The 25,140-nt window shown below is 44.1% G+C and overlaps 1 protein-coding gene across 4 annotated transcripts in view; it reads right to left on the reverse strand.

Moving 5' to 3' along the window:
* Positions 1-5,368: 5,368 nt before the first annotated feature.
* The window catches only part of LOC106589366 (serine-rich coiled-coil domain-containing protein 2), a 90,291-nt gene continuing 70,519 nt past the window's right edge, over positions 5,369-25,140 (reverse strand). For 2 of the 4 annotated variants that reach the window (XM_045710270.1, XM_014179245.2), the window contains exon 9: positions 5,369-11,582. In XM_045710270.1, coding sequence (XP_045566226.1) covers positions 10,827-11,582 — 756 coding nt within the window. In that variant the 3' untranslated portion in view covers positions 5,369-10,826. Of the gene's footprint in view, positions 11,583-19,228; positions 19,269-20,748; positions 20,837-25,140 lie in introns of all 4 variants that reach the window. The other 2 variants (XM_014179246.2, XM_014179247.2) reach the window with 2 other exon arrangements.

Raw genomic sequence — 25,140 nt, forward strand, 5'->3', positions numbered from 1 at the left:
CCATTTTCATTTAAACAATCACAGTTGTTACCCAGAAATGATTGATATAGAGATAAAGACAGCTGCATTGGACCTTTAAGGCCCATAGCACATCTGCTATGCTTTGGCCAATGGTGAGAAAGATAAAGCTAGTGAGTAATGGGAGCACTATGTGGGTTTTATTGCTCAGAGGTCTCCATTTAGCTTGGCCTCTTGTAAATCACCTGTACTGCTGAGTGTGGTGCCTGGGTGGCTGATGGCTTTGCTCTGTATAAAGTTAAACCAGATTTACACTGAACCAAAAAATGTCATCGACATGTAATGTGTTGGTCCCATGTTTCATTAGCTGAAATAAGATCCCAGAAATGTTCCATACGCACAAAGTTTATAATTATTTTCACATTCCTGTTTGAGCATTTCTCCTTAGCCAAGATAATCCATGCACCTGACAGGTGTGGCATATCAAGAAGCTTATTAAACAGCAGGACCATTACACAGGTGCACTTTATGCTGGGGACAATAAAAGGCTACTCTAAAATGTGCAGTTTTGTCACAACACAAAGCCACAGACGTCTCAAGTTGAGGGAGCATGCAATTGGCATGCTGACTGGAGGAATGTCCACCAGAGCGATTGCCAGAGAATTGAATGTTCATTTCTCTGCCATAAGCCGCCTCCAACATCTTTATAAAGAGTTTGGCAGGTCCCGTGTGGCTCAGTTGGTAGAGCATGGTGTTTGCAACGCCAGGGTTGTGGGTTTGATTCCCATGGGGGACCAGTACGGAAAAAATAATAATAAAGAAAATGTATGAAATTAATGCATTCACTATTGTAAGTCGCTCTGGGTAAGAGCGTCTGCTAAATGACTAAAATGTTTAAAAAATGCCCAACCGGCCTCACAACCGCAGACCACGTGTATGGCGTCATGTGGATGAGCGGTTTGCCGACGTCAATATTGTGAACAGAGTGTCCCATGGTGGCGTTGGGGTTAGGCATAAGCTATGGACAATAAACACTTCCATTTTTTCGATGGCAAGTTGAATGCACAAAGATACCGTGACGAGATCCTGAGGCCCATTGTCATGCCATTCATCTGCCGCCATCACCTCATGTTTCAGCATGATAATCCACAGCCCCATGTCACAAGGATCTGTACACAATTCCTGGAAGCTGAAAATGTCCCAGTTGTTCCATGGCCTGCATACTCAGACATGTCACCCATTGAGTATGTTTGGGATGTTCTGGATCGACGTGTACGACAACGTGTTCCAGTGCCCGTCAATATTCAGCAACTTCGCACAGCCATTGAAGAGTGGGACAACATTCCACAGGCCAGTCAACAGCCAGACCACCTCTATGCGAAGATGTTTCCTGCTGCATGAAGTAAATGGTGACACACCATATACCGAGCGGTTTTCTGATCCACACCCCTACGTTAAAAAAAGGTATCTGAGCAACAGATGCATATCTGGATTCCCAGTGATGTGAAATCCATAGATTACGGCCTCATTAATTTATTTAAATTGACTTATATGAATTGTAACTCAGTAAAAACTTAAAATTGTTACGTTTATATTTTTGTTCAGTATAATTCCTTTTACCATTAAACCTAGTTATTGGTTTACTTCCAGAGGTGGTGGCATGGTGAAAAGAGACCTCCACTGGCACACCACACTCATGTGAACTTCTGGGAACAGAGAAAGTTAAAAAAGGACCCTACAGCACTCTATTGAAAGAGAGGGTTTTCAATAACAACTTCCCCTCTTATGCCGAGATAAATATGCAACAGCTGAGTCCTTGGAACTTTGCCGTCTTCCTGATATAAAGAATCGACCTGAATGCAAAACAACTATATAAACTTCTTATGCCTGTGGCAGTCAGCACGCCATTTCTTTAGAGCTGGCAGGTAGAGCTGCAGAGAGAGCAGGGCGTCACTGTGTGTGAGTAGTATTGTTGCTCTTTGGGCTGTGTGCAGGCCTCGTGCAGTTGTTGTATTTTCAAATCAAATCAAAGTTTGTCACGGGCGCCGAATACAACAGGTATTTCACCTTACAGTGAAATGCTTGCTTACAGGCTCATACCAATAGTGCAAAAAAGGTATTAGGTGAACAATAGGTAAGTAAAGAAGTAAAAAGACAGTAGCGAGGCTATAAAAGTAACGAGGCCACATACAGAGACCGGTTAGTCAGGCTGATTGAGGTAGTATGTACATGTAGATATGGTTAAAGTGACTATGCATATATGATGAACAGAGAGTAGCAGTAGCGTAAAGAGGGGTTGGCGGGTGGTGGGACACAATGCAGATAGCCCGGTTAGCCAATGTGCCGGAGCACTGGTTGGTCGGGCCAATTGAGGTAGTATGTGCAGTGGGCTCCAAAATTACTGGCACCCCTGACTGGCAATGCACAAACAATACTTTAAAAAATATAAACAATATAATTATAGAGAAACTCAAAATACCAACATGTGAGAAATACTGTACTTTATTAATGTTTCAATGGAACCAATAAAAAAATCATACAATTATTTAATACAAAACATTTATCCAAAATCAAGGTTTCATAATTATTGGCACTCCTCATTTAGTACTTAGTGCAACCACCTCTGGCAAGGATAACAGCATGGAGTCTTTTCCTGTAATGTTTGACAAGGTTAAGGAATACATTTGGAGGGATTTTGGACCATTCCTATGCAGATCCTTCACATTCTTTGCGCTTATCAACTGCCCTCTTCTACTCAGCCCACAGGTTTTCGATTAGATGGAGGTCCGGCGACTGAGATGGCCATGGCACAACATTGATTTTGTTGTCACAGAACCATTTCTGTGTGGATCTTGAGGTATGTTTCGGGTCATTGTCTTGTTGGAAAGTCCACCTACGGCCAAGTCCCAGCCTTCCGGCAGAGGCAACCAGCTTGTCAGCCAAAATTGCCTGATACTTGGTGGAATTCATTATGCCATTAATCTTAACCAGTGCCCCTGGACCTCTGGAATTAAAACAGCCCCAAAACATCACTGACCCCCCTCCATATTTCACCGTGGGTATGAGGTTCCTCTCTTTCGACGTCAAACATGCCCATGCTGTATCTGACCAAAACGTTCAATTTTGGTCTCATCTACCCAGAGCACCTTCTTCCAGTCATAATTTAAATGACGTTTGGCAAACTGCAAGCGCTTGCGTCTGTGTCTTGGGGGGTGAGAAAGAGCTTCTTCTGGAAACCCTTCCAAAGAGCCTGTGGTTGTGAAGGTGGCGCCTGATGGTGCTTTTTGAAACCTGGTGACCCGAACACGCCACCAAGGCCTGCAATTCTTTCACAGTGATTCTTGGGGATTTTGTTGCTTCTCACCATCCTCCTCCCTATCCTGGGGGGCAAAATGCATTGTGTCCTCTACCCGTGAGGTTTAACTGTTCCATATCTTTTGAATGTTTTAATAATTGCCCTGACAGTGCTCAGTGGTATATTCAATCGTTTGTGGATCTTCTTGTAGCCATCACAAGATTTATGAAGGTCTACGACCATCTGTCGATAAACTTAAGTGGAATTTAATTTTGGGTTTAATTTTGGTAGATGTCATTTACAATAATCTTTAAGGGTGCCATTAATTGTGAAACCTTGATTTGGAGGACATTGATTTTTAAATCAATAAATTATTTTGGTTGGTTCCATTGAAACATTAATAAAGTACAGTATTTCTCACATGTTGGTATTTTGAGTTTCTCTATAATTATATTGTTTATAATTGTTTAAGCATTGCCAGTCAGGGGTGCCAGTAATTTTGGAGCCCACTGTACATGAATGTATAGATAGTGACTATGCATATATGATAAACAGAAAGCAGCAGATTACCTGTTCAGGAGTCTTATGGCTTAGGGGTAAAAACTGTTGAGAAGCCTTTTTGTCCTGGACTCTGGTACCGCTTGCCATGCAGTAGTAAAGAGAGCAGTCTATGACTGAGGTGGCTGGGGTCTTTGACAATTTTTAGGGCCTTCCTCTGACACCACCTGGTGTATAGGTCCTGGATGGCAGGCAGCTTAGCCCCAGTGATGTACTGGGCCGTACGCACTACCCTCTAGTGCCTTGCGGTCAGAGGCCGAGCAATTGCCGTACCAGTCAGGATGCTCTCGATGTTGCAGCTGTAGAACGTTTTGAGGATCTCAGGACCCATGCCAAATCTTTTTAGTTTCCTGAGGGGGAATAGGCTTTGTCGTGCCCTCTTCACGACTGTCTAGTTTGTTGTTGATGTGGACACCAAGGAACTCGAAGCTCTCAACCGGCTCCACTACAGCCCCATCGATGAGAATGGGGGCGTGCTCGGTCCTCCTTTTCCTGTAGTCCACAATCATCTCCTTAGTTTTGGTTACATTGAGGGATAGGTTGTTATTCTGGCACCACCCGGCCAGGTCTCTGACCTCCTCCCTATAGGCTGTCATGTCGTTGTTGGTGATCAGACTGTTGTGTCGTCTGCAAACTTAATGGTGTTGGAGTTGTGCCTGGACGTACAGGAGGGGACTGAGCACGCACCCGTGTTGAGGATCAGCGTGGCAGATGTGTTGCTACATACCACCACCTGGGGGCGGCCCATCAGGAAGCCCAGGATCCAGTTGCAGAGGGAGGTGTTTAGTCCCAGGATCCTTAGCTTAGTGATGAGCTTTGAGGGTACTATGGTGTTGAACGCTGAGCTGTAGTCAATGAATAGCATTCTCACATAAGTGTTCCTTTTGTCCAGGTGGGAAAGGGCAGTGTGGAGTGCAATAGAGATTGCATCATCTGTGGATCTGTTTGGGCGGTATGCACATTGAAGTGGGTCTAGGGTTTCTGGGATAATGGAGTTGATGTCAGCCATTACCAGCCTTTCAAAGCACTTCATGGCTACGGATGTGAGTGTCTGTAGTCATTTAGGCAGGTTGCCTTTGTGTTCTTGGGCACAGGGACTATGGTGGTCTGCTTGAAACATGTTGGTATTAGACTCAATCAGGGACATGTTGAAAGTGTCAGTGAAGACACCTGCCAGTTAGTCAGCACACCTCCTGGTAAGCCGTCTGGCCCCGTAGCCTTGCGTATGTAACTGGGCAGCTCGCAGCTGTGCTTCCCTTTGAGTGAATGAACACAGTCATCTCTACCTCTAGACCCATCTCACCCCACCCTTGCCCATCGATCCCTACACTCTCTTACTACCCTCACCCAAATACCCATCCAAACCACTCATGTTCCACCACTTCTCTTGCTGTACAAACCACTCATGTCTCTCTTCTCAGCCAAGCGTTTCATCCCCTTATCCCCACCACTGACTGCCTCTCTCCTTGGTTCCTACCCTCTCATGCCAACCCCAGAGACCTAACCACTTCATTTTCCCACCACATTGTCACTGTGTACACACACACACACAGTAGATTGAGTGCAGTCTTTATTTGAGCGCTCAGCCACTCCGTAGCCTCAGAGACATCACAGCAAAAAGGGTGGGGAGCAGAATCAAAACGAAAAGTAGTTCAACACTTTTAAGTTCATTCATTCATATTCAGTCTCACCACAACCATTTAAAGTGCATTTCAGATTGAGATGTTTCTTTTTTGAAAAGCTCACAAGAATTCAGTGACAATTACACAGATATAGATATTGGATATCATAGACATAAATAATTAGTATTGTGTACAACAGTATGCTCTCAATCGTTATCGTATTGCACATATTAAATAACAGTATAGCAAACATGGAATTAAAACAGAAGTGGCAGGAAGATAAACACAAATACATGAGGAAACACAACCGATCCTCTGAGCAGAGTCTCTCTGTTTTAATTTCCTGTCCTAGGTGAGGAAAATAAGTTATACAGTACAATGTACAGTCAATGTGATGCTAGCGAGGTGAAAGAAACAGGACAGTAGTCATACAGTACATCTGCCATATTGATTAGTGTATTTCAAAACAGACTCATGTTATGGAGTTTAAGTTCACAGCAGTGATATCAGACAACAACAAAGCAGAAGATTATGGACCTGAACCCAGTCCTCACTGTCCATAAAATAAGTGGCCAGGACTTTGTAATTACCAAGTGACCTGACCAAAAGAATAAAAAAATTAAAAAAACTGGGGTAGTGATAGCCCAATTTTTCATTGGCAGGTCACAAGGTCGGGAAAAACTCCAGGCCGCAACATCTGTGAAATGGTGATTTACTTAAGGAGAGTCCTACTTCTCCAGAATTAAGGAGCAGTGCACGGAGGGAAGGGGGACAACTGCGTTCCAAATAGCACCCTATTCCCTATATAGTGCACTACTTTTGACAAGGGCTCATAAGGCTCTGGTCAAATTTAGTGCACTATAAAAGGGTGCCATTTGAGATAATGAGGAACATTAAACATGAATTTAACAGATCGTTATGAGCAGCAAACACATGCCTCTGTTTACAATGTAATTACATGAATTAAACTACTGTTTCAACATTTCCATTTAAAAAAAAAAAAAGGAAAAAAAGGAAAATGAGCTTAAAACAGATTTGTTCTAAATTCGGGAAGAGACAAGCAGCACAGCGGCAGATCTACTTAAGACTACTCACAAGGACAAGGGGGCACACCAGAGTGCATTGAGACGGCAGCAAAGCAAATCTGAACACTTGAAATTCAAAACGTCAGAGCTGAGACAACACTGGAAGCATACCTTGGCCTGCTTTTTGAATACAGAGGATGCTTCTGTAGTGAGACAGACAAACAGGTTTGCCCTTCCCAGTCAGAACGGGTTGACTGTGTGAGACTGGGACAGTGAATACTAAGTGAGGCTGGCATGCTAACATCTGATAGCCTGGGAGAGCATAATGCATCCCTGTGTTGAACCCTGTAGAGGGGCGGAGGGAGCCCCACTGGCAGCCAGATGGAGCAAGGAGTGGGATTCACCTGTGAACCCAAGGCAGACCTCTTTCAGCAACACAGCCAGGCAGTGGGACCAAGCTCCAGAACCACACTCATCTACATACCAAAATGTTATGTTCAGGACTGTGGGAAAGGAAGTCACAAAAGCAGGCACTTCTGTAATACACAAGAACAGCAAGAGTGCTTTACGGTGAATACTGCTACGTGATGCTATCCCATGCAGTCATTTTGAGGGCAAGTTATGCATTTGACATTTGTTTAATCTACATACCATAATATGGTAAGCCAAGCAAAGCTAGACAACCGAAAAATAATAATGCATGACTAACAAATCCCAACCCTTCTCAATAATTTTAAGTCACTCCTATTTTGGGGGTTTTGGGTGAGAATTTCTCAGAGATAAACATGTTAGGGTTTCTGTTAAGATCTCGTTAATATATTTTTTTTAAATATCCTTCCCCCTGAACATTCTAAATCCTTTAAGTCAAGGACTGACTGTCAAACAGGAATTGATTAAATTAATCTCTTCCTCATCCTGACAAACATCAAATAGTTTGTTTGTTCATCATTGAAGAGATTAAATGTATAAAACGTTTTTGGTTCTTATCTGGGTGGGATTGGAAGCAGCCGTGCATTCCAAATAGCAGAGTTGATTGACGTTTTTCAGGTCCAGAGGCAGATTCAGATCAGGGTGATGTTGTACGCGTGCGTTGTAGGGTTGCTGCAGAAAGCACTTCAAAACGCTTGACAAAAACATAAGGTGAGTCCTCGTGATGACCATTATGGGGCATGGCTTCCAATCATTTAGGAATGGAAAGACAAATACTTGGTGGCAGCAAAACAAGTGCTTTAGATATCAAGTACACTTACATCTGGCTTTACATATGCCCATAACGAGAATGGTTCATGGAGACAACCAGCTCATTGCCCATGACTATGTACCACTGTGACTTATCTTCCATGACTAGGGCACAACTGTGTTGCATAGAAAAACATGTAAAGCTTTAGTTGGGAAAGAAGAAATGCCAAATTAAGTTACAGAAATAGGCATTTTTATTCTCGTCTTTGAGACCGTTTTGACTGGGTGACGTTCCGCTCATTCTACAACGTACAGTGAGCCAACTGACTTGGGATCAAAAGATCAGTTATGACATCATCAAGGAAATAAGGACCTGATAGGTCAATGGTGCCAATTGGCTACTACTTAAAGATCTCAAGGACTAAACATAGTAACAGACCAGGAAGTAGTTAGACATGACTTTGAAGAAAAGCAAATGAGAGTCATTGTGTCCCTCTCCACCCTCCTTGACACTCTGACCCACCGTGATGCACTCATTGTAAGTCTATCACCTTTTGAGGAAGGAGTGAGAGAAGTAGTAGTGAACAATTAAAAAATGTAAAAATGGAGGGTTAAGTCTTAGCAGATGTCAAAGGAGCATGCCTGGCCCTGCTGTCGACAGGGACACACTGAGCATGTGCGTAACACACTCGACATCCTCGTGCCACTCAGCCGTGTTACCATGCCAACTGGATCCGACTCAGAATCATTACGGATCACGTGGAAGTTGCCACCAGCCTCTGCATTACACCAGCAACATTGTTTCATGCTAGGAAATTATTTATCTTTCTGTCCCCTTCTATTCAGGGACCTGGCCTGAAGCACGTCTGCTGTGTAGTTGGGCTGAGAGGCTGAGCTCTTCTCTGGTGCAGCCTCATTAAGGTAGCATGTGGGTGACCCTCTACCCACAGACCAAACTAGACCTGCTCATGATGGAAGCACGAGGGGAACAAAGAAGGCTCAGAGAGCACCAATTGCACAAGATGGCTCCTCTGATCTCTTTGTTGTCCCTGTGTCGCAATCAAACTGCACCACCACAAAGACAGATACAGACTATCGGTAGACAGAAGGGTACAGTGCAACATACAGCTACTTTTGAGAGTGCACTTAAAAACGTAAGGCATTCTCAGGGTACAAGGCAGAAATAATAAAGGTGTTTCAAAACCAGAGAACACAGGAGGCTGCTGAGGGGAGAACGGCTCATAAACCATGTGTTTGATGTATTTGATACCATTCCACTGATTCCGCTCCAGTCATTACGACGAGCCCTTCCCCCCCAAATTAAGGTGCCACCAACCTCCTGTGAGAGAGACACACAATACTGGCTGTGTAGCAAGGGGAACTTTAGAACATCACTCAGCAAGTAGAATCCCCCAGTTTAGCCAGAGGGACAATATCTGATGTAACTAACTATATTCTCTAGTCTATACAACCAAATGTTCCCCTTCAAGTCAAAAGGGATTCTCTGTTCCTGTAACCGCTCCACTGTGTTATATTGTCTTAATCCCTCTACCACACTGCTACACAGAGATTATATCAGGTAAATGAAGTTCCTGTCTATAGAGAAATCAAAGTTATACTAAGCCCAACCCCTACATACAGGCAGCTGTTCAGTAGGTTAAGCTCGGCTTGACATTAACTTTCTTAGCCACTTGGTCCTTCAGACAAGTAGGACTGATTTTTTTACTTGTCCGAAAGCTCACGTCACTTGTTTATCCATTTGTAAGGTTAAAATATTCAGTGTTCAGGGAAAATCTTGACAGCATAGGAATTACTTGTCAATTAGGCTATTAAAAAAATATATTCTTAGACTTTGGCAGAATTACATGGCCAGTATTGAATAGGAGAGAATTTTTGCGCTTGCGAGACGGTTTTACAACCGGAGTATGCAGCATTGGTTTCATCAACTGCGCACCCGTATCAACTGCGTGTCTGCCATTTGCGGTTATACACGAGCGCGGGTGGAAATATGTTTTAAGCCATCAGACATAACATTAATACATGCTAATAGCTAAATAGTTAAGTAGTGAGAACAAGCCAATCTACACAATATGGCTGTTGTATATCATTGCTTTACCTGCTGCGCAAATGTCGCTCTCTTCTGACAAGGTGATGCAAACTTTTCCAGCATTTTCATTGACGACCAAAAATGAGCTATAACTGGGCAAATAACTCACTAACTAGCAATGAATACCAACATGTGCACATGCGGCTAGGCTTGCTTTGATCTCAAAAACACATCTCGTGACTGCATGATTGAAAGATCGCTTGTGCCTGTCAATGCAGGCCTACAATAATTATACTCTAAAGCGCTCTGCAGAGATTAGGAGGACACTGATCCAATTCTGATCGGATTCGTCTAATAATTAGACGAATCCGATCAACAACAAAAAAATTGTATAAAAAAAAAAAAAAAAAATCACTGAAACAATTACACTTATTATTATTATTACTAGTGATTTTTTTTTTTATAATTTTTTTTTTTGTTCTTGTCCATTCGGACAACTTAAATCTATATTCTTCATATCCGATTTTTTTAAATTAATTTTTTTACTTGCCCTGGGAAAGCGGACAAGCGTTAATGTCAAGCCCTGTAAAGTTCAACCCAACTGAGTATGTATAAATAACCCTAAATGCTATATTGAGGCCAGATAATGCCGTGTTCCTACGCATGTTCATTATCTTGGGAAAAGTTTTGGCCAGAAAGTAAAGTTGTAATTGTAGCTTGTTGGGGCTGGAGGGAATATAAAGTTAAGCATCCTGCCAGTTCCCACTTTGAAACAGAACTTCACAAAAACAACAATCTACGCACAGACAGTGTTGAAGCAATTTTTTAGAGGGGAAAAACAATAAGATGTTATGCTTGACTTCTTCATCTGAGATGATATCAAATGTGTACATGAGCCAATTTTTTTTCTGACCTTTAGTGATTCTTATTGGAAGAGGTTAGATAAAATATTATTTTGGGTTATATATTAAAGGATATAGTCTATTAGTCTGCATGTCATCCTTTCTCACAGGGTAGACATGGTAACCTTACTAAGGGGAGGTCGGAAGCCTCTAGACGAAGTCTGATCTTTTGGGTCTGAGTAGGTAGAGGGTGGTGCTGAATGGCCTTACTAGAGGGCACTGAGAATTGAGAGAGAGCAATCAGTGGCCCTTTGGCTTGGGGAGTCGTAAGAGGCTGGGAGGGCCTAGACCTCTGGCCTTGAGCCCACCACTCTCTGGTTCTCTGAGGCCTGGAGTCTGTCTGGGTGCTTTGGTCCGGGGGAAGGCGGGCAGGGCAGGTCCCAGAAAGGAGGCAGAGGACTGGGGTGCGGCGCTGTAGCAGGGTTGACCTCTGGAGGCAGGTGGGAGCAGACTCAGCCTGGACTGTGGAGCTGTGTGGCCCGGCCTGAGACCACCCCGACCCTGGATTCCTCTCATCACCCTGGGGAAGCCTGCCATGGATGTCTGGGTGGTGGTGGTGGTTGTGGGGGGGCCTTCATGTGGCCTCTTAGGGATGGAGGCTTTCTTCAGAGAGCCGGGGGTCTGCGGGAGACAAGGGGGAGGGATCCTTTTGGCTGAGTCCAGCCTGAGTCTTGATCCAGGGTGGGGAGGAGAACATGTCCGGCCCTCCGGACCCTCGGAGTCACTGATCTTCAGTTGGGTGCTGAGTGAGAGGCTGAGTTCTTCTGGACCAGGGAGACAGCCAGCAGGAGGGGTGGAAGCAGGGCTAGGGCAAGCCAGGCCAGAGCGGGAGCTGTGCTGGGCCCTGCTGGCCAGACTGTCCCCCCAGCCACAGCCAGGGTTAGAGGTGGCCGGCTCACTGGGGGCCTCGGTGTGGGCTGAGTTTGTTAATCTTTCCTGGGAGTGGGGTTGGTGCACCCTGTTGGGCCATGGCCTGGAAGGCTGTAGTATTTGAGGCTGAGGGAGGAGAGAAACATACGTTAAGCATCTAAAACGGTATATAAACAAAACTATAGCTAGAATCATTGTACTCCATCATAACAAAAATAATCAACTCTAAAATCATTTCTGTTCTTTGGCTTTTGAAACAAATATTTTGTACAGTCTATTATGCCTAAGCAATGTTTTTCCCAAAACAGCAGTGTCAGTCTCTTGACAGTTGCACAACAAGCCCACAATTCCCACGAGGCTGTACAGTGTGTACCGTAACGCCTCTCCCTTTTCTTATGAAGGTAGAGAAAGAAACAAACTGCGCCGCATTCAACCATGAAACGGCGTCGGAGATGGTGCTTTTGATTCTGGGGACTCTTTGGAGTCTGCAGCCAGGCTTGTCACAGTGCTGCTGCGTGCTCCAGTACAGTAGTCGCAGTCTCTCTGCACTTATTAGCCATGATGTACCACTGCAGAGGCTGGGTAGGAGAGGTCACCAGCACCATCAAAAGAGCCCTCCTCCTGCCTGTAGACTCGCTCGCTCACCTGACTACACGTTGCTCCCTCCGATGACAAATAAGCCAGACATAGGATGGCAGTAGCTCTCCCGGGCCGTGTCTGGCCACCAGTCGCCAGCGTACCAAGGTGCCCTGGCGTGCCGCCATGCCAGCACATCCTTAATTAGTGAAAAGGTTAGCGTGCACGCCGGGGCATCAGGGGCCTACTTCAGCCCGCTCATGAACATTAAACACTGCTTTTTGAGTGGGGAAGATGACGCCTACCTGTTATATATATATATATATAGTTTGGCTAATAATCATATTTTTTTTTTAAATAAGAGAGAAGCAGTAGACAGGCTAGCTGACAAAGGGAATTATTCTGTCAGATGACTCGTCTGTTTGGAGGGTGGGAGTTGGAGGCTGGCCAGGGCAAGAGGAAGATGTGTATTTAACACAGCTGAAAACAACAACAAATCCCCATGGAGAAGAAAGGTAAGGAATTAACTGCCATTTTCGGGGGCGTTTATCGGCATGGCCGATTAATTAAGTCCGATTTCAAGTTTTCATAATCGGTCATTTTTGAACGCCGATTATGGCCAATTATATTGCAATCCACGAGGAGATATTACTAGTTAACTAGCTTGTCCTGCGTTGCAATCAATCACAGCCTACTTCGCCAAAAGGGTGATGATTTAACAAAAGCACATTCGCGAAAAAAAAACACCATCGTTGCACCAATGTACCTAACCATGAACATCAATGCCTTTCTTAAAATCAATACACAAGTATATTTTTTTAAACCTGCATATTTAGTTAAAAGAAATTCATGTTAGTAGGCAATATTAACTAGGGAAATTGTGTCACTTCTCTTTTGCTTTCAGGGCAAGCAGAGTCAGGGTATATGCAGCAGTTTGGGCCGCCTGGCTCGTTGCGAACAGTGTGAAGACCATTTCTTCCTAACAAAGACCGTAATTAATTATGTAAAATTCTTGCAAATTTATGACATAACACTGAAGGTTGTGCAATGTAACAGCAATATTTAGACTTAGGGCTGCCACCCGTTCAATAAAATATGAAATGATTCCGTATTTCACTGAAAGAAACGTTTTGTTTTTCTAAATGATAGGTCATTAATATGGTCAAATCCAGAAACTAAGGCTTGTATTTCTGTGTGTTTATTATATTATAATTAAGTCTATGATTTGATATTTGATAGAGCAGTCTGAGCGGTGGTAGGCAGCAGCAGGCTCGTAAGCATTCATTCAAACTTTACTACGTTTGCCAGCAGCTCTTCGCAATGCTTGAAGCACAACGCTGTTTATGACTTCAAGCCTATCAACTCCATCTATTTAAACCAATTGAACCTTTCTTATTTATTTGAGAATAATTATTTATTTTAATAATTATTTGTAAATAGATTTTGTATTTATTTTTTTTATATATATATATATTTTTTTTTTTTTTATTTTAAATGTATAAAAAAAAAATTAATTTTTTTTTTTTTTTTTTTTTTTTTTAATTTTTTTTCATCGGCCGATTAATCAGTATCGGCTTTTTTTTGGTCCTCCAATAAAATCGGTATCGGCGTTGAAAAATCATAATCGGTCGACCTCTAATACTAACCTAATTGACAGAGTGAATAGAAGGAAGCCTGAACGTAATGAAAATATTCCAAATCATGCATCCTGTTTGCAACAAGGCACTAAAGTAATACTGCCAAAATGTTCCTGAATAAAAAGGGTTGTTTGGGGCAAATCAAATACAACACATTAATGAGTACCATACCATCCATACTTTCAAGCATAGTGGTGGCTGCATCATGTTATGGGTATGCTTGTAATCATTAAGGAGTGGGGAGTTTTTAGGGTAAAAAAATAAACGTAATGGAGCTAAGTGTAGGTTCCGTCCCTCTCTTCGCCCCAACCCGGGCTCGAACCAGGGACCCTTGCACACATCAACAACTGACACCCCACGAAGCATCGTTACCCATCGCGCCACAAAAGCCGCGGCCCTTGCAACGCAAGGGGAAACCCTACTTCAAGTCTCAGAGCGAGTGACGTCACTGATTGAAACGCTATTAGCGCGCACCACCGCTAACTAACTAGCCATTTCACATCGGTTACATAAGCACTGGCAAAAACCTGGTTCAGTCTGCTTTCCACCAGACACTGGGAGATGAACTCGCATTTCAGCAGGACATTAACCTAGAACACAAGGCCAAATCTACACTGGAGTTGCTTACCAAGAAGGCAGTGAATGTTCCTGAGTGGCTGAGTTACAGTTTTGACTTAAATCAGCATGAAAATCTATGGCAAGACTTGAAAGTGGTTGTCTAGCAATGATCAACAACCAATTTGACAAGGCTTGAAGAACTTAGAAAATAATAAAAATGGGCAAATATTGTACAATCCAGGTGTGGGAAGCTCTTAGAGACTTACCCAGAAAGACTCACAGCTGTAATCGCTGCCAAAGGTGATTCTAACATGTATTGACTCAGGGGTGTGACACTGAACAAAATATAAAACGCAACATGTAAAGTGTAAAGTGTTGCGCGTTTGTCCTTTGCCAAGATAATCCATCCACCTGACAGGTGTGGCATATCAAGAAGCTGATTAAACAGCGTGATCATTACACAGGTGCACCTTATGTTGGGTACAATAAAATGTTCAATTTTGTCACAACAAAATTACACCGATGTCTCAAGTCCTGAGGAAGCTTGCAATTGGCATGCTGATTGCAGGAATGTCCACCAGAGTGATTGCTAGATAATTGAATGTTAATTTCTCTACCATAAACCGCCTCCAACTTCTTTTTAGAGATTTTGGCAGTACGTACAAATCGGCCACACAACCGCCGAGCATGTGTATGGTGTTGTGTGGGCGAGCGGTTTGCTGATGTCAATGTTGTGAAAAGAGTGCCACAAGCTACGGACAACGAACACATTTGCCTTTTATCTATGACAATTTGAATGCACAGAGATCCTGAGGCCCATTGTCGTGATAATGCACTGCCCCATGTCACAATCTGTACACACTTCCTGGAAGTGTCCCATTTCTTCCACAGCCTGCATACTCACCAGACATGTCAACCATTGAGCATGTTTGGGACGTTCTGGATCGTCGTGTACAACAGCGTGTTCCAGTTCCTGGCAATATCCAGAAACTTTGCACAGCCATTGAAGAGTTGGACATTCCACAATCAACAGCCTGATCAACTCTATGCGAAGGAGATGTGTCACGCTGCATGAGGCAAATAGTGGTCTGGTCCACACGTCCAACTTTCTTTTTTTAAGGTATCTGTGACCAACAGATGCATATCTGTATTTCCAGTCATGTGAAATCCAAAGATTAGGGCCTAATGAATGTATTTCAATTGACTGATTTCCGTATATCAACTCAAGTCAGTAAAATCTATGAAATTGTTGCATTTATATTTTTGTTAAGTGTAAATATCTGTATTTAATTTTCAATAAATGTGCAAAAATTTCTAAACATTTTATTATGGGGTATTGTGTGTAGATGGGTGAAAGAAACAATTCAATCAATTTTGAATTCAGGCTATAACAACAAAATGTGGAATACGTCAAAGGGTATGAATACTTTCTGAAGGCACTGTAAATGCAGTTATTCTTTTGATCCGTTGCACAGTGATCTAGCTTTGAGCTTCGACATCTCAGCAGATCAGACGCCTCAAAGTTTAGCCTTACCAGTCCAACTTATCACCACCATTCATTGACTATGGAGATGAATTCAGTAGTCCGCACTGCCATCCGCTGGCCGCCGCTTTGTACTACACCACCTTGTCCATTTTATATTTAAGTCATTTAGCAGACAGTTTTATCCAGAGTGATTTACAGGAGAAATTGAGATTAAGTGCCTTGCTCAAGGGCACAGACAGATTCGCACAGGGATTTGAATCAGCGACCTTTCTGTTACTGGCTCAACACTTAAAATGCTAGGCTAACTGCCACTGGACCAAGCCCATCCTCTGGCACTGTGCTTAGAATCATTTACACACCACACTCCCCCTTATGGTATGTATTGGGCCGATCTCTGGCTTTAATGTCAATGCTGCTTTGATGGTCCTGGGGCTATTTCAACAGGAAAAACATTTTCCCCTAGAGTCCAGATAGTCAGGGACAGCAGGGCCAGGTTCAGTCAGCAGGGTCCAGGACCTAAGAATAGAGTAGGAGAGAAGAGGGGCCCCTGGCCCCTTTAGTAGTCTGCAGACTGACTGAAGGGGGGGTCTGGCCCCTGGACGAGGCTTCATAAATAATGGATGACAACTCAAGGGGATTAGGGAGTGGCAGCTAACGAAAGGTGACACAGCTTTCTTGAGCCCATCGCAGCAATGGAGAGGAGAGAAGGGGAGCCTGGTTTATAAAGCCCAGCAGGTGTTTCAAGGAGGGATTCACCTTGCCTTCCCCTCAAAGCCAGAGAGGGACACAAGTGCATGCGTGGGTGGGTGTGGGGATGGATAGTACCGCTCTACTGCCAAACCAGAGCATTCCACTCGTCCACTCCCACCCACCGTCTCTCTCTCTGCATTCATCACCTCGCCACCCAATCACTGATGTTCCAAATACCGCTCAGCTCAGCTAATTTTATTTTAATTCTTGCATGTCTGAATTGACTCCAAACGCATTCGAATAATGACAATGGATACCCACAAGCAATTTCCAACGAGCACACAGGACTTCAATACTAATTAAAATTATAATTAAAAGGGAGGGGGAAAATACACTTTTTCAGACCATAATGGAGTCTGACGGATGACGAGACATGGGGGAAAGAATATACATTTGTGGACCAGTTCCATCTATCAATGTCCTATGCATTCACCACATAAAAATAACATATGAAACCATGCAAAGAATTTCATTGCCATTGAAGGCCATAGAGATATGTTCAATTAATTTGTTTATGCGAACAAGTTCTTGCCTGGTTTAGATCTTATCTGTCGCAAATATATCAGTTTGTCTCTCTGGATGGTTTGTCCTCTGACAAGTCAATGCAAAGTTTCGGTGTTCCTCAAGGTTCCATTTTAGGACCACTATTGTTTTCAATATATATGCTACCTTTTGATGAGGTCATTTGGAAACACAATGTCAACTTTCACTGCTATGCAGATGACACACATCTGTACATTGATGAAACATGGTGGCACATTTCACTTTTAAATTCGGACAAAAGAGATCTGACAATCTCGTTGGTTGTACAGTCTTAAAAAAAAATTTATTAACTTGAAGGATCTCAGCATTACTCTGCACCCTGATCTCGCTTCTGACGAACACATCACAAATATTTCAAGAGTAGCTTTTTTCCCCATCTTTATAACATTGCAAAAAACAAACTTGGATAAAAATTTACGCAGAAAAGCTCATCCATGATTTTCTCACTTCAAGATTAGACAACTGCAATGCTCTACTTTCCGGATACCTGGATAAAGCACTAAATAAACTTCAGCTAGTGCTAAATACGGATGCTAGGATCTTGATTAGAACCCGCCCAAAAGGTATCCTATTACTCCAGTGCTAACCTGGCACCCTGTTAAGGCTAGGGCTGATTAAGGTTTTACTCAGTCTCAACCTTTAAGTTTTTACTGAAGACTTCTCTTCAGTAGGTCCTATGATCGAGTGTATTCTAGCCCAGGGGTGCGAAGGTGAACGGCAAGGCACTGGAGTGATGAACCATCCTTGCCGTCTTTGCCTGCCCTGCTCCACTGGGATTCTCTGCCTCTGACACTACTACGGGGGCTGAGTCACTGGCTTGCTGGTGCTCTCCCATGCCTTCCCTAGGCAGGATTCATCAAGTCTTGCCAGGCTTTTTTTCACTATACTCCACTTAAGTGGGTTGAGTCACTGATGTTATCTTCCTATCCGGTCTTGCGCCCCCATCGGGCTCGTGTGGTGGGGGAGATCTTCATGGGCTTTACTCCGCCTTTTCTTAGGGTAGTAAGTTGGTGGTCTGTTGATATCCCTCTAGTGGTGTGGGGGCTGTGCTTTGGAAAAATGGGTGGGGTTATATCCTGCCCAGTTGGCCCTGTCTGGTGTATTGCGCCTGTCTTATCTGGTGTCCTGTGTGATTTTAAGTATGTTCCCTCTCTCCCCTTCCAGTGAACTTAAGCCCTAGGACAATGCCTCAGGACTACCTGGCCTCAAGGCTCCTGGCTGTCCCCATCCCCAGTCCATCTGGTCGTGTTCCTGATCCAGTTTCTGCTGTTCTGCCTGCGGCTATGGAACCCTGACCTTTTCACCGGACCTGTTGTTGAGAGTCTCTCTCCGCCTCTCTCACACACACATACAGCACCTGCTGTCTCGACCGCTGAATGATCGGCTTTGAAAAGCCAACTGACATTAGGTGCTGACCTGTTGCACCCTCTATAACCACTGATTATTATTTGACCCTGCTGAACATCTTGAAGAATGATCTAGCCTTAATGGCCATGTACTGTTATCTCCACCGGCACAGCCAGAAGAGGACTGGCCACCCCTCAGAGCCTGGTTCCTCTAGGTTTCTTCCTAGGTTCTTGCCTTTCTAAGGAGTTTTTCCTAGCCACCGTGCTTCTACATCTGCATTGCTTGCTCTTTGGGGTTTTAGGCTGGGTTTCTGTATAAACACTTTGTGACATCTGCTGATGTAAAAAGGGCTTTACAAATACATTTGACTAATTGATTCGAATCAGTTGCTGTAGGTAGTTTGCTTTTCTGGCAAAAAAAATATCTAACTAATCTGACTGGATTATAAATCGCTCTGGAAAGAAGCAGCTGCTAAATAACTACAAAGTAAAATATAGAAAGGTGATTGATGCAAAGCCAGACCTGTAGGGGGAGAGGTGGAGTGGCTCGGGGGGAAAAGAGGGAGAAAAGCGCGAGAGAGAGAGACCATAGGAGGAGGTGGAGGGTGAAGAATGTAGGAAGGAAGATGATGTGAATTGTTGTCAGAGTGCGGGCGATGCAGGATGACCTGATAGAAACACAATGAGAAGGCCTGTCAAACACAGATGAACTGTTCCGTCAAACTGCACCAGGGAGGGACAACACCAGACAAAGGATAGATACGGGCATCATCAGACCAGGACCAGGCAATCCTCATCATGCAGATGGGATAGATGGAGGGAGCAGAGAAAAGGAAGGAGGGATGGTTTGAGAGAAATATGAAAAGGGTACTGTACCACGCTGTATCGCTGATGTAATGCACAAGCTGTTCCACTCCTTGCCAAGGTCAGTGTGGGAGAGACAGAGGGAGAGAAACAAACAAGGAAGAAGGGAGAGAAATAGGAGGAGAGTGATTTAGGTTAGGTTGATGGAGGAGTCCAGAATGGACGGAGGGTCATCAGTCCATTCTTCATTAATAGATTGATCACACACAGGTATGTTTCACTACACAAAGACACTGAGGCATGTTGAGTACATGTGTACCATACACACACAAGCATGTTCATTAAGAAATAGACGTGTTCTGTGCCGTTCAATGACACACTAATCACTCGTGGACAGAGGCAGGTATTGTAGCGTCTTTCAGCAGACTGTGGGATACGAAGACTAACAAGGAACTTAGTCACTGATCATTTGAGCAAATCACAATTTCGGCAGGGGTGTTTGAATCTTTCAAAGTTCGGAGGGGGAGTTGACATTTGGCCCATGCTTTGGCTGAGAGTTTACTTTAAGGGGGGGGGGGAGGGCGACTTCGTTAGTCATCTGACTCAATTACTCAAGATTTTAGTTCTGGGTTTCCGAGACTAATGACACGCCTTCAATTACTCACAGCCCAAACACCTGGAACACTCACACCATACATAGAACACACACAGTCACCGGCAGTTATCCTCTTCAGTTACTCCCTCTAGTTCCCGGTTGCTCCTAAAAAGAGCTATGGCATCCCTCAACCAATGGAGGGTGAAAAAAAATTCATTAAAAAAATGAGTTCAATTACAGAGGGAACTATTCACTCATTAGCAGATGCGCGTGGAATGTCTCTTGACTGAAATGTGTGGGATCAAAGCACCACCGCTCTGTCGAGCGTGACGGAGAGAACGGCTGATTCGGGGCAAGGATGAAGAGAGGGATGAGGGGAGGGAGGGGAGGGAGAGAAACAAAGGCTGGGGAAGTTTTGGGCCTGAGGTGAGGGATACGGACCCATAGTCCTTAGCGACAGGCGTCTACCAAGTCCCACAGATAGAGATCAAAGGGCAAACGGAATGAATTAGAGGTTTCTTTCTCTCGCTCTCCATTCCGTCGTCATTTTCTCTCTTCTACTGAATCTCTCCATCTTTTTGGTCTTAACCCATTTCTCAGAATATTGTAGGTGTCACTGTGCTTTCACTGCATTTAAAGAGTCTAGTGAGGAGACTGGAGCACTTTGAGACAGAGTTCTTACAATGAAACTCCAAGGCTACACAATAACAGTGGGTGCTAGAGAGATTACTACCAAGCCAGATTGTGGGTCTCAAGTCTGCTCTACAGGTCAAGTATTGGACTGGAAGAGCCTTTCAACATGTCAGCCAGTTTGAAAACTAGAAAAGTGGGTTGCGATGCCAACATGAAGCGAGCAACCTAGAGCCAGTCAGCATGATGCTCTAAGACTCTAGGGACTGAAGCAGGGTGGCAGGGTAATGGCATGGGGACACAGATGCAAGGCTCTATAGGGTATGGGTGGCGAGGGGTAGGGATGGGGGCACTGTTAGGGACTCACTCTGTCTGCTGTGGTGGGGCATGCATGCCCGCAGGGTCCCCTGGTGCGAGCGCTGCCAGGGAGAGAGGAAAGGAGCAGGCAGAACACCCTGTGCAGAGAGAAGACAAACACCAGAGGAAATGACACACACCAGAGAACAGAGAGATAGACAGAGGATCGAACCCAGCCATCCCTCCGTGGAGTTGGTAAGTGAGTGGTCTCCAGTCACACACAGGGATGGCATCTTAAGAGGAATAGAGGTGTCCTGGCATTTAAGGATCATGGATTGGTGTGTGTGTGCGCACACACATGCAAGTGTGTCAGTAAAGACCTACAGTGTCTTCAGAAAGGTATTTATACCCTTTGGCTTATTCCATTGTTGTGTTACAGCCTGAATTCAAAATGGAGTAATAAATAAATGGACAAATACCCTATAAAATGAAAGTAAAAAATATAAATTGAAAATGAAATGTACACTGAACAAAAATAAAAATGCAACAGGCAACGAGATTTTACTGCGTTACATTTCATATAAAGGAAATCAGTCAATTGAAAATGAATTCATTAGGCCCTAATCTATGGATTTGACATGACTGGGAAAACAGATATGCATCTGTTGGTAACATATACCTTAAAAAAAAAATGTTTTTTAAAAAGGGTGTGGATCAGAAAACCAGTCAGTATCTGGTGTGACCACCATTTGCCTCATGCAGCGCGACAAATCTCCTTCGCATAGAGTTGATCAGGATGTTGATTGTGGCCTGTGGAATTTTGTCCCACTCCTCTTCAATGGCTGTGGGAAGTTTCTGGATATTGGCGGGAACTGGAACGCGCTGTCATACACGTTGATTCAGAGCATTCCAAACATGCTCAATGGTTGACCTGCAGTCAGGTCAAGCCCCTGGTGAGGACGACGAGCACGCAGATGAGCTTTCACTGAGAAGTTCTGACAGTTTGTGCAGAAATTCTTTGGTTATGCAAACTTTGTTTCATCAGCTGTCCGAGTGGCTGGTCTCAGACGATCCCGCAGATGAAGAAGCCGGATGTGGAGGTCCTGGGCTGGCGTGGTTAAACATGGTCTGCGGTTGTGAGGCTGGTTGGACATACTGCCAAATTCTCTAATACGACATTGGAGCGGTTTATGGTAGAGAAATTAACATTCAATTCTCTGGCAACAGCTCTGGTGGATATTCCTGCAGTCTGCATGCCAATTGCATGCTCCCTCAAAACTTGAGACATCTGTGGCTTTGTGTTGTGCGGCAATACTACACATTTTAGAGTGGTCTTTTGTCCCGAGCACAAGGTGTACCTGTAATGATCATGCTGTTTAATCAGCTTCTTGATATGCCACACCTGTCAAGTGGATGGATTATCTTGGCATCAGAGAAATGCTCACTAACAGGGATGTAACTACATTTGTGCACAACATTATAGAGAAATACGCTTTCTGTGATTATGGAACAATTCTGGGATCTTTTATTTCAGCTCATGAAACATGGGACATTTATATTTTCTTTCAGTATAAAAAAAATCTAATTTGCATAAGTATTCACACCCCTGAGTCAATACTTGGTAGAAGCCCCTTTGGCGGCGATTACAGCTTTGAGTCGTCTTGGGTATGTCTGTATCAGCTTTGCACATCTGAATTGGGGATATTCTCCTTTCTTCCTTGCAGATTTTCTCAAGCTCTATTAAGGTAGATGGGGAGCAGCGGTGAATAGCAGTCTTTCCACAGATTTTTTTAATGGAATTCAAGTCTGGGCTTTGGCTGGGTCACTCAAGGTCTTTCACATTCTTGTTCTGAAGCCATTCCAGCATTGCTTTGACTGCATGCTTGGGGTCATTGTCCTGTTGGAATGCAAATCTTTGCCCCAGTTTAAGGTCATTTGCACTCAAACACATTCTCAATGATTTGCCTTCATTTGCCTCCATTCATTGTTCCCTCTATCCTTACCAGTCTCCCAGTCCCTGCTGCTGAAAAGCATCCCCATAGCATGCTGCTACCACCACGCGTCACGGTAGGGATGGTGTTAGGACGGGGGATGAGCTGTGCATTGTTTTCTCAAAACATAGCGCTTTGCATTCAGGCCAAAGAGTAAAATGTGTGTCTCATCAGACCACAGAATCTTTTGCCTATGCTCTCAGAGTCCTTCTGCAAACTCCAAGCATGCTGTCATATGCCTTTTTCTCAGGAGTGGCATCCATCTGGTATTTCCTATAAAGCCCAGATTGGTGAAGTGCTGTAGAGACTGTTGTCCTTCTGGCAGGTTCTCCCATCTCAGCCTAGGAACTCTGTAGTTCTGTCAGAGTGATCATTGGGTTCTTGGTCATCTCCCGGACCTAGGTCCTTCTTGCCTAGTTGCTCCAGTTCCTTGGACGTCATGGTCTAGTTTCTGCTCTGACATGCACTGTCAACTGTGGGAACTTCTATAGATAGGTGTTTCTTTCTAAATCATGTTCAAACAACTGAATTTGCCACAGGTGGACTACCATCAAGTTGTATTGACAAGGATGATCAAAGGTAATTAGATGCACCTGAGCTCAATTTGGAGCATATTAGCAGAGGTGTGTGAATACTTAGGTAAATGAGATTTCTGTATTTCATTTTTTTTAAATGTGCACAAAATTCAAAAAACATGAATTCACGGGGTCTTGTGGGTAGACGGGTGGGAAAATCTATATTTACTACATTTTGAATTTAGGCTGTAACAACATGTGGAATAAGTCAAGGGGTATGAAGCATTTCTGAAGGTGCTGTAGATTAGAGCACCATACTCTCAAACACAGGACACTCAGACATGAGGACCAGGGAGACTGGGGGGGGGGATTAGTTGAGATGGACATTTCTCCAGCGCCTCAAATTGAGAAAACATGCTGGGATGGGGTGCAGCCACTAGCCTATTCCCCCACTGCTACACCCACACTAATGTGGCGCCACTGTCTCTCAGTCCATTCCTAGACAGGGTGCCTGCGATGTCTCCCTGTACAATACAATCACACTCACCCTCCACCGGTTCAGACGCACCTGCCAGGGAGTGATTTGACATGGGGGAGGAAGATGAGAAATGTAGACGACTAGGGTCACCTCTAAACTCATAGCTACCTGACATGACAGTGACAGGTACTGTTATTGAAGCTGCAAGAGGCTCAGTGAGAGGGGATTGGTTGGGTGTTGAGCTTACCTTTGCTTTGGGGGGGTAGGGATGCGCTATTTGTGTACTGCCACTACAGATCAATTGTGCTCATTATGGTTGATGCCAGTTTCTCTGCAGTCTGGATAGACAGCATAATTTCACGAGCTCATTACAATGTCGCCTCTCAACCCTCCCCTTCTTTCATTACTCTTTCTCTAACACACCATCAGTATTTCTCCAAGACACTGTTGCCTGTTCCATTTATCAGTATTGATTAGTAGGACTATGACTAATCCGCTAGGGATCAGCTTTTCTTAAAGAAACATTTTTGCTCTAGAAACCGTTACCATGGTAAACAGGTGTAGCTGTGACAATGAGGAACATTTTCCCTTGAGTTTCTGAATACATACAGCCTGATACGCAGTATACGGACTTGACTTTGACATCACACACACCGCAAAGACAATCTTGTCGTTTCCATTGGTCCGTCAAGCCTGTCGCGCGGGGATGCCACAGAGGGAACCAAAGACACATTTTAGAATGTGGCTGAAATGGATAGCCGCCGTTTTACGGGCTCCTGGCCAATTCCGCTATATTGTGTGTTTATTTGCGCTGATCTTAACTTTTCTGTACATAATGTTTACGGCATTGTTTCCTGTAATGAAAAGAGCTTCTGGACTTCAGAACAGCCATCACTAACCTCGATTTGAATGAAGATTCCTACTTCCAACGAGTCGGTGGCGCTGGACATACTGCTAACCCCAGACCAGGCCCTAATCCCAGACTTCGAAGAGACAGAGCAAGATAGGCTGACACATCTAGTACCGGGTTGGACCCCCCCTTTGTCTCCAGAACAGCCAGAATTCTTTGGGGCATGGAAACATTGCTCAATTGGTATCAAGGGACCTAATGTGTGCCAGGGAAACATTACCCACACCATTACACCACTACCAGCAGCCTATACTGTTGACACAAGGCAGAATGGGGCCATGGACTCATGCTGCTCACGGCAAATCTTGACTCTGCCATCATCATAACACAACAGGAACCGGATTTGTCATACCAGGCAATGTTTTTCCAGGACTCAATTGTACAGGTTTGGTGATCATGTGCCCACTTGAGTCGCTTTCTTGTTTTTAGTTGATAGGAGTGGAACCCGGTGTGGTCGTCTGCAGCAATAGCCCATCCGTGACAAGGTCCGACGAGTTGTGCGTTCTGAGATACTGTTCTGCACAACACTGTTGTACTGCATCGTTATTTGTCTGTTTGTGGCCCGCCT

The sequence above is a fragment of the Salmo salar genome, chromosome ssa28 (assembly GCF_905237065.1).
Source record: "Salmo salar chromosome ssa28, Ssal_v3.1, whole genome shotgun sequence".
Taxonomy (NCBI): domain Eukaryota; kingdom Metazoa; phylum Chordata; class Actinopteri; order Salmoniformes; family Salmonidae; genus Salmo; species Salmo salar.